Consider the following 12,104-nt stretch of genomic DNA (forward strand, 5'->3'; position numbering starts at 1 on the left):
GCCCTGACCGCTGTCCCAGCCAGGCCTGGGCCAGCCCTGGGCATCACGCCTCCGCGACACTCCCACCGGGACTTGTCGTGGTCTAAAGCGGGCCTCGGCCTTTTCCTCATAGTCCCAAGGTGGCTGCTGCGGCTCCGTGCGTTATCCTCACACAGTAGCTTCTTCGGGGGCATCTTTCTCTGAAGCTCCCAGCAGGCCTTCCCTTCGGCTTACCTGGCCAAATGTGGTCACGTGACCGGTGCTGCACGGGAGACTGGACAAGTGATTACACGGCGAAGGAAAATGCACCGCCACGTCGGGCTTCGTCACTTGAGGTTAGACACAAAGGTGACGGATGAAGGAGACGGGGCACGGCTGCCAGGCACAGAGCTGGCTGCGCCCTCCACGCTCGCCATCACCACAGAACGGCTCCCTCTCCTGACCACCGCACCTTCCACTTTAAAAGCAAATGCGGTCAGGCCATCGTGCCCTAGGCTCTTCAGCGATGAGCCACTGTTTTACGCCCGGCCCGGCTCGTGGGACCTGAAGTGTAGGACTCGCGAGTGCTCCCCTCCGAACCCCGCCTGGCGCGTGAAGCTCCGCTGGCGTCTGGCCCACAGCACAGTCTCTCTCACTGCAGTGGCTCTTGCTCTAGGACACACAGAGCCAGCCTCGTCGCCGGGATGCTGGCCGCACGTGGGCAAGGACACCCCCGGGGCTGCGAACCGCACGAAATGGGCCCTACTAAGTTGAACGGGCCCAGTGTCCCCGCCTACAGGCCCAAAAGTCTACTCCGTGTGGACCACACAGACCCACACAAAGTCCCGGGGGTGGCCGCTCACAGGCCGCGTGTGCCACTGAGGCTGCCGGCTCCCCACCGTACCAGCGACTGTCGGAGAACCAAGCACAAGGCCCCCCCACCTGAGCAAACACAAAGCCGTCCGCTGAAAAGTGTTCAGGAAACACAAGGAAAACTGACTTGAGGCGGTGACCCGCTGGGCTCCGGGGGACAGGTGCACAAAGAGCTAAGACCAGAATCTCCCAACGGCCACCCCACCGGCATGAGGTTGCTGCACGAAGTCACCTGAAGTAACCAAGGCAGGGACAAGTGACCGTGTTGGCCTCCTCACCAGACAAAGGCAGACAGGCTGGCAGGTGCGTCAACTGGCTTCAAGGGCTTCGACTCACTGCTCCCACCTCCAACCGCCCAGCCCGGGCTGAAGTTCTAGAAGCTTCCTGGTCAAGCCTGCACAAGCATAACCAAAGCTAGGCGTTTCAGGAGAACCAGAAAGTATGAGCCAGAAAATCCCTCAGTATGGTTTGGAGCGAGTGGAAACGTGCTGGCGACATCTGTCCTCCCCGGGTCCTGCCCTCGGATGCCCTGTGATTGCCACGTTCCACAGCGCCCGTCGGACCAGTGCCCAGGGCTGAGCGTTGGCTAAAGGACCACAGATTCTCGGGTGTAACTCCCTCCAGACCTGGGTGCGGAGTAGGACAGAAAGCGGTCTGTGCCAGGGACACACAGGGACCCGCGGGCCAGCGATGGCTCGAGAGAAGGCCAAGGCGTGTAGGACACGGGTCTGGTTCAGAATGGTCTGACACGGCGATGGCAGGCCGGCCAAAGGCTCCTGAAACACAGAGGGTCTGACCCGTCCGGAGGCGCTTTCTTGAGTCTGCCTCAGGCCTGACCACTGGTTTGCTCGGGAGACACTGCCAGCCTTCCCGTCATGCTTAGCCATTCGGCAAAAGCTTAGCAGGTACTGGATTTTCAATAGATTTTACTGTTTGAATGAAGGTATCTCACAGGTGATAACACTTAGAAGACAGATGATTACAAAAAAAAATTTACACGCACACACACACGCACACACACACGCACACACGCACACACCCTGCAGGAACGTAGCAGAAGCAGCAAAGCCCGTTGTTTTTATCAAACGCCTCTAGACACAGGTGTTCGAACTCTGCCTGGCGACGCAATTAGGAGGCCATCAGTCTGTTTCCCGCAGCTAGGGGACAAGAATGGTCTCCGGAGAGCAGAGGGGGTTGGCAAGGTAAGTACTGGAAGGCAGCCGCACTCCCCTCGGGGTGCTGGGAACCGTGCTGGCATCAACGTGAAGTTTATAGTTGGCAGCCCTTCCGTTCAGGGGCGAGATGCAAAGCCCACGTATCCCTGGCGGGTAGAATCCAAGCCTGACATCGGGACAGATGCGCCCCCTGGGTAATCCAGGGCCGGCCGGCCTCACTGTTCCCGGCCGCACTGTATCAGGTTCTGTTGCTTTAAATTCGGAGCCCATGCCATTTACCAGACATGAAACCCCAGGGACATGGCCACTCGCCATCAGGCGACCCGACCAGGAGCTTCAGCCAGGCTTCGGCGTGAAGCCTCTCGCCAACGGCCCTACCCCTAACTCTGGTAATTCTCATTCTGTTAAAGACATCTCCCCATCTGCATGGCTTCTTAGTTTCCATCCGCCAGCCACGGGGACGGCCAGCACCTGCTGGTGGCCTGGCAGGCATGGGAGAAGAGCACCTGGCCACTCTCGACAGGAGCCCTCGCCCTCTTCGCCGTGGACCACCTGCAATCCAACCATATTTTCCTAAGTGGTTCGCCAGCTGGTCTCTTAGTTGGGATTCAAAGGCCTTCCCCAGGGCTGAGGTCACGTGATGAGTGATTTCCCAGCATGCCCAGGACTCTCTTGGGGCAGGAGGTGCTGGGATCACTCACTAGGTGGGTCAAATGCCGGCTTTTCCTGAACTCGCTAGATCTTGTCCGAAAGGGTCTTTTACTGTCTGCTGGTTCGTCTGAGTGTGGAGTGCACATTTTCTGGCCGTAGGTTCAGCCACGGTTGTCTCCCGTGATCCCCTAGAGACCGGAATGATGTGTACTCATTGCTCATCATTTTTCTTCGTTTGAGCCCAAGTTTAGGCTGAGCACAGATATAGAAGAAACGTTTGGCATCATTCTCCTTTCTGAGTCTTCGCATCTAATTCTTGAACCTTCGTTTCACTTATGTTATTACTCCTGAATTTAACAGATTAACAAAAATGAATTGAGGAGACCTTCGCCCCGCTTGGATCGTCTTAAGAGTCGAAACTTATTTTCCTTCAGCTGAAGTGATAAAGAAATTTATGCTCAGAATAAAAGAGGCAGAAAAAATCGGGTTGGGCCGGGGACACCTGGCCAGAAGGCAGTTCCAAATTTTGTTACAAATCTCAGAAGGCAAAACCTCCCTCAACGGAGCCAACGCAGCCCCTAAACGAGCCCAGGGAGACGGTCTCTCCAGGTGGGGCTCCCGTCTGCAGGACGGTCAGCGTGGGATGCTCGGCTTCTCCTCTGCAGCCCTCCCCTCAGCTCCTGCAACCCGCATCGTCTGCCCAGAGGCAGAGATGATGTTCAAGGGCTGAGTGTGGACACATCTATGAGTTTCGGCAGCGTGGGGCAGACGGACACAGTGCCACGTGCCAGACACGGGACGAACAATCTGGTATTCCTACGCCAACGTCAAGTCACGCAGAGAGGCTACACGCTTCACCCATCCAGCCCATTTCCTTCTGAATCAGAACACGCTAGTGGGACAGATGCTCCATCGGCTGTCCCCTCCCTCCCTGTTCTGGGAAATCCGAACCATGGAGGGCGACGTCGGGAAGTGCTGGACTCAGAGGCACCGGAACTGGGTCCTTCCTCTCACTGCGAACCTGATCAAGTCCCCTGCCCGCTCCCGGCGACGCGGGAGAACACCCTGCCCAGGCTTTACCTCACGTCGTCCTCCCAATGGTTCTACGAAGACACCGTTTTTCTTTTGCATTTTAAAATCTAAATTCGAGGCCGTGCATAGTCATTCGACTGCCTGAGGTCTCATGGGCAGCAGAGCCACTTCCTGTGTCCCCTTCACTGTTGCACCACCATCCTTCACATCCAAGGCCCCCTGCGTAATCTCGTTTCTTAAAAATCCGGTATCTAAATAATACATATGGGTTGAATCAGAAGCCCCTGGACCCTCTGCAGATAAAATGACTTTAAAAAGTACAGAAGATTAACACGTCGGTGGTCACCCTTCTTTTATTTTTGTATTATTTATTATTACTTATGCCTACAGCACCTGGTTTACCTAGGTGGTCTCCCATCCAAGAACTAACCAGGCCTGACCCTGCTTAGCTTCCGAGATCAGACATTGGGCTTGTTCAGGGCGTCATGGCCATAGACCATGGACCGTGGCTCCATTGGGGCGCGAACCCAGGACCTTCGGCGTGTAAAGCGGACGTGCTCACCGCTACACTATGGAACCACGTCTTGGTCGTCTTTCTTTTAGATGGTAAGCTAGAGTCATAAAAACTCCCAGCAGTGGGCCCTGGGCCCTCAATCTGTCCAAACACCGCTGCAAATGTACTTGTTCAACAGATTCGTTTTGTTCATTGATTCAGTTGTATCATAAATGCTCATCAAGCATCTGACACATGCCGGGGCTGGGAATACAGCAAGGACACGAAGACAAAGAAATGCCTTCACGGGTTTGCGTTCGTGCCGCAGAGGCTGGCAGTACAGGGACGAGCATGCGATGCTGGCCAATGACAGCTGAGAAGGAAGTGCAGAGGCTGCTGTCTCTCTGAGACGATGCTATCGGAACAGCGACCTGAAGGACAGGCGAGGGGGTGCCAGAGGGATGTCAGGAGGAGAGCGTGCCAGGCCCGGGGACAGCAAGTGCGTGAGACTGTGACACGAAGGCGAGCTTGGCAAGGGAGGGACAAGGTGGAGGCCAGTGTGGCTGGTGCAGGTGAGCGAGGGCATGAGCACCAGGGACTGAGGGCGGTAAGACAGCCTTGGGCCACGCGTTCCGGAGACTGCGGGTCTGTGGACTTTACCGGAAGCCACTGGAGGATTCTGAGCAGGAAACTCACGTGGTTTGACTTATGTTTTAAAAGTCAGGTAAGAATGAGGTGTTTGACAGGTCACCGTGAGGCCAGGGCGCCTGGCAGAGGAGGGTGACAGAGGCCTGGACTCTAGGAATGACAGGTGTGATTAAAAGCCGTCTGGGAAAGAATATACAATGGACCCTTGAACAACACGGGTTTGAACTGGGTGAGTCCACTTATACATGGATTTTTTTCAATAAATACACAGTCAGCCACAGCACATACGGAGGGCCAACTGCATGCTATGCCATTTTCTAGATGAGACTTGAGCATCTGCAGATTTTAACGTTCGCAGGATCCTGGAACTAATCCCCCGAGGTCAAAAGCTACACGCAGATGTTTGACTGTGTGAGGAGGGTCAGCGTCCTTACGCTCGTGGTGTTAACGGGTCAGCTTTATTTTCAAGGCAGAGCAGGCGGGAATTGCATCAGACACCTTCTGGAACACGGACCAGACAACAGCTAGAAGGAGCTAACAGAAATCGGAGTCACCATTGGCCATGGCGGGCAGGTGCTATGCAAACACTTCACATCTATTTGTTCTCCTAATTAATCCCGACACCACCACCAGGCAGGCCACAGTCCCATCGTGATCCCGCAGATGTGGTGAAGGTAACAAGGCCAAGGGCACGCACTGCTGGCGAGCACGGCCAGAGGCTCCGGGAGCTCTTCCTTCGGCTCCGCGACCTGCCCCCTCGGCAGCCTAGCCACTGTCCCTGCATTCATTACTCCCTCCGCCTTTCACACGCGATGCTGGGTGTGGCAGAAAAGGACTTCTTGGCCCAAGAAATAGTTTTCTTTTTCCAAGACGAAAACCTCTGGGGGTTTCCACTTGATCTCAAAACTTCTGTTTCTCTTGGCAGTTGGAGGCTCATGGCAAAGGAAGCGCTGTGACCAGCCCGTGAGGACGCCCCGGGGGGCTCCGGCTGGTCCCCTCGCCCTGTCTCTCTGGGAACCTTTCCATCTAATCAGCCGCTCGGCCAAGGTGGGGAGGGGCGGACCGTCCAGCTGCTCCCAGGACGTCCCCGCTAGAGCCCATACACGGCTGTTTGGTCCTGTTTGATTTTGTAACCATGGGGGACAGCAGACAATAGAAAATATCTGGATATTATGAAACCAAACAAGAGAAAAGCAGTAGGAATTTGGGGAAGGAAGCACTGAGTGCAATTGGCTTTTCAAAAACAAAAAAAAACCACTAATCATTTTCATGGGACAAAATCCTGCTGCACCGTGGGAAAAGGGAGAGGCGCCGAGTGCCGTGCAAACAGTGCCCGTCAGCAGTCTGAGAGCTGGAAGGCGCGACGGCCCCGCGGTGACACGGGACACCAGGTTCTTGGGGAAAAATGGGATTTCGGGGGTAGTCTCTTCTGTGAGCTGAAATGCAGGGCAAAACCCACAGTTAACGGCGGGGCCCAAAGTTCTGAATGAAGAGAAAATCAGAGCCAGGTCTACATCACGTGAGAAGCAGCCGTGCAATCAGGTGCATGGTGTCCAGAAGCACGGGGGGGATTCCTTCGTCTGCAGTCATTCATTCATTCATTCATTCATTCAAGCAATCAACAGTGGTCAGTGGGCCTTCGAGCTCCGTGCCAGGTGCTGAAGGACATGACAGACGAGTTCTGCTCCGTGTAGTACAGCGTCTTCCAGGGACAGTGAGGGGTCAGCGCCACCACAGCGGCGAGCTCAGGGTGCAGGAGGAGGGTGGGAGGGAGGCTCCTCGGACAGCAGTATGGTGGCTGTCCCAGCTGACTTGTGAGCCCCAGGAACTGCCACTCCTCCAGGGAGCACGTGTCTCCCCAGCCCTGTCGGCCACGGGCAGAGAGCAGCATAAACCAGCCTTCCAGAGCCGCAGCCAGGCCCGGCCGCGTGTCAGCTGTACCCCTCACGTCGCATTTGTCTAGTCATTCTATTACGGGCACAGCCCCGGATACAAAGCACAGGCTCATCGGTTGGTTTTTGATGCCTAACTCTCAGATTTGTTCAGAGAGTTGACGTAATATATTAAAAAAACCCTTTGTAAACTCTAAACTTGACATGTTAGTTAGCGTTCTACTAGATTCTGAAGGGTCTTACAAGCCCCCTCGTCCAAAGCGACCATTTTATGGATTATGAAGATGTACCCAAGGCCAGAGGCTTGTGTAAGTGGCACAGCCGAAGTCAAAGCTCGAGATCACACCCCGCTAGGACTCCATGGGAAGCACAGGTTTCGAACATCTGGATTCCACAGTAACATCTATTTTCCAGTCCTATCCTGTTTTCCTATCATTCTAAGCACAATCAGATTCAGCGTTCTGTGTTTGGCGGTGTAGCATTTCGACCCCTCGGCGAATAAAGGCGTGTGCGACTGCAGACAAAATCGGACACCCTCGAGGTGACTGTTCTGTTAACCAAGCGGTCTATTCCCGCACGGGAAGGAAATATGAAACCTACGAGATGTCAAGGGCAAGCCAGATACGACCGGGGAGAGAAGAGAAAAATAGCGAGGTAAGGGAAATGTGGGGAGGGGAAGCTGGAGGAGGGAGGGGCGAGGAAGAAGGAAAATGTGTTTTTCCAGTACTCAGTGCTGGCGGCAGCTTCGCCACCTGATCAGAAAACAACGAACTTGGTGCCGAGGCTGGTGCAGGGGACCAGTCTCGCAACCAGAGTCGCGCTTCCCCTGAGATGCTTGGTAAAGACCCACGTGCACGAAGGGAAACTGGTGAGCTGCTGTCTCAGGGCGATCGCGTAGCTCAGTGGGGTCTCCTCTCCTGCACTGGTGACCAGGAGGCTCAGAACCGAGCCTGCTCCCAACTACGGTCACCTTGGGGCAGCCCAGTGGCCCCTCCTCTGGTTCAACTTCCTATATATTCCTTTGGTTATATGCCTTCTGCCATAAGCAACCTCAAAACTTCCCGGGGGGGGAAAAAAAAAAGTAGAATAAAGTCAAAGACTCAATTTGCAAGAAGAGAGGCAACGGAAAATGCAGAAATGATCACAATTTATACATCAGCCCCTGATATTATTATTCCAACTCTCAACTTACCAACGGTGTCGCACGGTTCGTCTTTGTATACGCAGAAATCTGTCCTAAAAAGGAAAAAAAGAAAAAAATAGTTCAGGTGTATGCAGGATCCCCAGGAATGGGAGGAGAAAATACTGTCTATTAACTCTGATGAGTCGCCCTGCCTGCAGCCATGTGATTACTTCAGTTTCCAAGAGGGACCCACCCACAGTTCCAACTGGAAGACCCTCCTTTCAGAGCTAAACTACTCTATACGAAACACTCAGCTGCTGGAAGGGCTCCTCCCAACAGCTGAAAACATCTCAGAAGAAGATTTTGCCAAGTCGTGTATCAGAGACGATTACTGGTCAATATCATCAGAGCGTAATGACTGTCCCAACCTACTCTCCTTGGGCATCGACTGGCTGTAGATGCTGGGATGACCCTGAATGACTTATATGAGACGAGAAGAAAGAAGTCATTTCTAAACATTCTTTAAAACTTCCCAGGATCCCCCAGGGTGTGTGGCTGTGGACACATCGAAGATTCTTGAAACCTGGTCCAGGCCCAGCTCTGCAGGTACGAGGGCCAAGGGGTCTGGGCCCTTCCTTTCCAAAGCCAGAGCGCTCCCACGACCCCCTCCCTGAGTTCCCACGGTCGGGAGCTGAGCGGGGCGCCCGTGCGTCTGCTCACGGGGTCTGGGGACGCTGGGGGGACGCAACCGGTCACGTGCCTGCAGTTCTCTGAACACACTTGAGCACGGCGTTGGCTTTGAAAGGTGTGTTCTGAAGCCACTTTGTCTCATTTTACTCTTTAAAAATCATCTGGAACGGACGGTGGGCCTGGCCCAACGAGGTGGCGATGGAGCTAAACTGTGAAACCAACAGGCGGGTCCCGGCTGGGCCGTACCGCGCCTTCCCCCCATCAGCGTGACCCCTTCCTCTTCCTGACACCCCGTCACTCACCCAGTGTCCTCCGCTCCTCCCCTGCCCTCTGTCGGGATGTACTCTCGGGGAAGGACGTGACCGCCATCCACACGGGATACAATGACAGGGACGGCAGCTAAGTGACCTCCCTAACTTTCTCAGCCACCTCTCCCGCCCCCTCTCCTCCAATGCGCGACACGTTCTCCTGTATCTGACTCCAAAACGCGCCCCCTCTGACGCCTCCCGGCGCGGCGTGGACGCTCACGTGTGGGAGCCCTGCCTTCGCTCCGCTCTCGCCTGCGGGCTGTCACAGACGCCACCCGCCCGCTCAGACCCAGAGATGCCGGAGCTCGAGGTTTCCGAGATTCAACTGGCGGTTCTGGTGCACAGAACTCCCTGGGCCAGGCCCGCTGCCTCAGGCCCGATGCGTCCTGCCAGGCGCCCCGGACATCCTGCGGACCCACGGGAGAGGGCAGCCCGGCTGGGTGTGACAGCTTCGCAGGTGTGGGCCCAAAACTGGCCGGGGCGACGGTGAGCGGGAGCCGGGGCCAATCCCGTCGGCAGCTCACACGGGTTTTGCTTACTTCGAGTTTCTAATTTTTCCATAACAGACAAAGATACGTTTGGTAATCGATTTTAAAAACTATTTTAACAAAGGGAGAAAGAAAGACTTCCAGACTCCCGCTTTTTATAACCCATTCCAAAACCAAGGGAACGTCCGTGGGAATAACCATTAGGGGCTGGAAAAGGACACCTCGGGATTTGATTTTTCTGTCAAAGACAAACTTTTAGAAGACTGACGGGCAGTAGAGGGTGGCAAGGAAGAAGCACTTGGCAGAGAAGAAACGAAACACAAAAATAGGGATCCCTCTCTCTCTCTCTCTCTCTCTCTGTCTCCCTCTCTCTCTCTCTCTCTCTGACACAAAGACCAGGCTGGCCTAAGACCTCGTCCCAGGCTTTCCCACAATGAGCAAATGAACGTGTTGAAAGCTTTACCCACTGCCTCGCCTGGGCGGAGGGAGAAAGGGCACATAGCTTCGGTCCAACAGCAGAGAACGGAACCAGGGACGGGGCCTGGTTCACGGGCAGCAGTGGCCACCGCCCTGGAGAAAGCCAGCCCTGTCGGCTGACGGGCGAGGGGTGCTCTCCCGTCCCACGGCCGCCCTGAAGGGAAAGGGGGGGCCTAGAACAGGTGGCTCGAGGTCTGATGGCCAAGCCCGGACTCCTGGGAAACTGCCTTCCTCCGGCTCCAGTGGGAACCGGCCCTCCCTCCCCGGTTTTCAGCGGCAGGAGAACCGGCTCTACCTGGTGACGAACACGGCGGCGTCCACGGGGGGCGTGTCGTCCTTCCCTCCCGGGACCTGATTGTTGCCGAGGTAACGCGCGCCTCCATATTCCTCGTTCTGCCAGTGACAGAAGCTCTCCAGGGACCGCTCGCCGTGGTGCCCAATGGACAACTTGGCCTAAAAGAAATGGGGGGGCATTTAGAGAAGGGAAGGCCCAGGGGAGCCACAGTTCCCGCCCCGACCACAGTGTGGGGATGGAGATGGCTGCTCGCTGGGACAGTGTTCAGTGATGCCACCCCAGCCCCCGCCCCAGATACAGACCCGACACTGGTGGGCAGATGCAGACACCAGACAGAGACCGCCAGGGACCTACTTACAAGCTCGAATGAAGACTATGCTATTAAAGTGTTTTTCTTTTCTGGCAAAATAAATACAGTGTACCCAACCAAGCACCCACCGGTCCCTCTTTGTCACGTGCACTGCCGGACTCTGCAGGTAATGTTGTTGATCAAAAGATCAGAGAACAAAGCTATGGTGACTCCACATTTGGGCTGACGCTCAAGCATAGGTCCAGGAGGGCGGCCGCGGTCCCAAAGACCTCGCCACCGGGCCTTAGCACAGGTGAGACATGCCTAGTGACGGAGGGACGCCCGCGAGCCCGTTGCTAGGGCCCCCTTGGGACTGAGCAGGTTGCGTGCACTTCTAGTAACGACCACTCTCACCGGACATTCCCAGCCCCCGGCCCAGGGCTCACTGTCACCATCTGCAAAGCCAGAGAGCGCGGAGCAGACACACAACCCCCCCGATCCTCCTTAGCGGCCAACGGCAGCCGGGAAGCATCGAGACCAGGCCCCTTTCCTGCGTGAAGGGCGCCGACGGGACCAACGGGGACTTACAGGACGATGCCGGAGGAGGACCAGCCTGGTGACCTGAATGTTTACTTTAATTCCAAGGCTCTGGTGCTGAAACATGTTGTATACCTGTCAGGAGAGAATAAAGAAGTAGATAAAGATAAAGATGTAAAAAGTTTCTTTTTTTAAATACAGTGGTATCCTGGATGTGATCCTGGAACAGAGAAGAGATAATAGGTAAAAACTAAGGAAATCCAAAAAAACTATGGACTTCGGTTAATAATAATGTATCGGTATTGGCCCAATAGTTATAGTAAACACGCCACACGAATACATATTAATAAGGGGAAATGGTATGCAAACTCTATATTATTGGTTCAATTTTTTAAAATCTAAAACACAAAATATAAATGTATTTATAAATAAAACATAAAATATAAATTCCATTCATTAAAACTCTACTCATTAAAAATTAATATTAAAAAGCCAGGAATGTTCTTCCAGTATAAAAAAATCTAAAGAAAGAATAATTATATGAAATTCGGTGTTCATAGATAAAGTCTTATTGGAACAAAATATATATATATATGTGAAAAATATAACTCCCATAAATATGAATTCCTCAAAAGGAACATGTACATGATTTTAAAAAACCCTTTGGAATAACACGCACGTGTGTGCAGACATACATATAAACACGAAACTAAGCCGGAAATCACTTGGTTAAGAAAATGTATAGAACGGGTTATTTTGAAAAAAAAAAAAAAAGAAAGAAATTGATGTTAGGTGATTCTGGGCTTTCACGCAGAAGGCTGAAGGAGGCTTTTGAGAAAAGGCAGTAGGAGGTCAGTGCCCGTGGCCAGCTGCCGTGTGCCAGCCTGTATCACCCCTGACCCCCACCACCGTCCATCACGTTTGGTATCTCCACCCACCACCTTGGCTCGAGATAAAGCTACCTGCTCAAGACCCACAACCAGTTGCTGATGCCCTCAATTCAAATCCAGGCTTGTTTGGCCGAAAAAGACAAAAAAGTCCTCATTTTTAACCAAAGTTTATCACAGAGATAAAGTTATAACAACAGAAAAAGATATGTTCCTCTTAGTTTTGCGCCCCTCGTTGGTAGAGCTTAACTGGAAGGACCTCGCTATCAAGAAATCAAAGGAAAGTGT

At 53.8% G+C, this 12,104-nt stretch overlaps 1 protein-coding gene across 1 annotated transcript in view; it reads right to left on the reverse strand.

Annotated features, from left to right (window-relative positions):
• The window catches only part of ADAMTS17 (ADAM metallopeptidase with thrombospondin type 1 motif 17), a 213,173-nt gene that overhangs the window by 148,053 nt on the left and 53,016 nt on the right, over positions 1 to 12,104 (reverse strand). Inside the window, exons 4-6 of the mRNA XM_025041234.1 lie at positions 10,981 to 11,064; positions 10,104 to 10,261; positions 7,915 to 7,958 (exon numbers count right to left, since the gene is read on the reverse strand). Of these exons, the coding sequence (XP_024897002.1) occupies positions 7,915 to 7,958; positions 10,104 to 10,261; positions 10,981 to 11,064 (286 nt within the window). The remainder of the gene's footprint in view (positions 1 to 7,914; positions 7,959 to 10,103; positions 10,262 to 10,980; positions 11,065 to 12,104) is intronic.

Source organism: Pteropus alecto, unplaced genomic scaffold (assembly GCF_000325575.1).
Source record: "Pteropus alecto unplaced genomic scaffold, ASM32557v1 scaffold59, whole genome shotgun sequence".
NCBI lineage: Eukaryota > Metazoa > Chordata > Mammalia > Chiroptera > Pteropodidae > Pteropus > Pteropus alecto.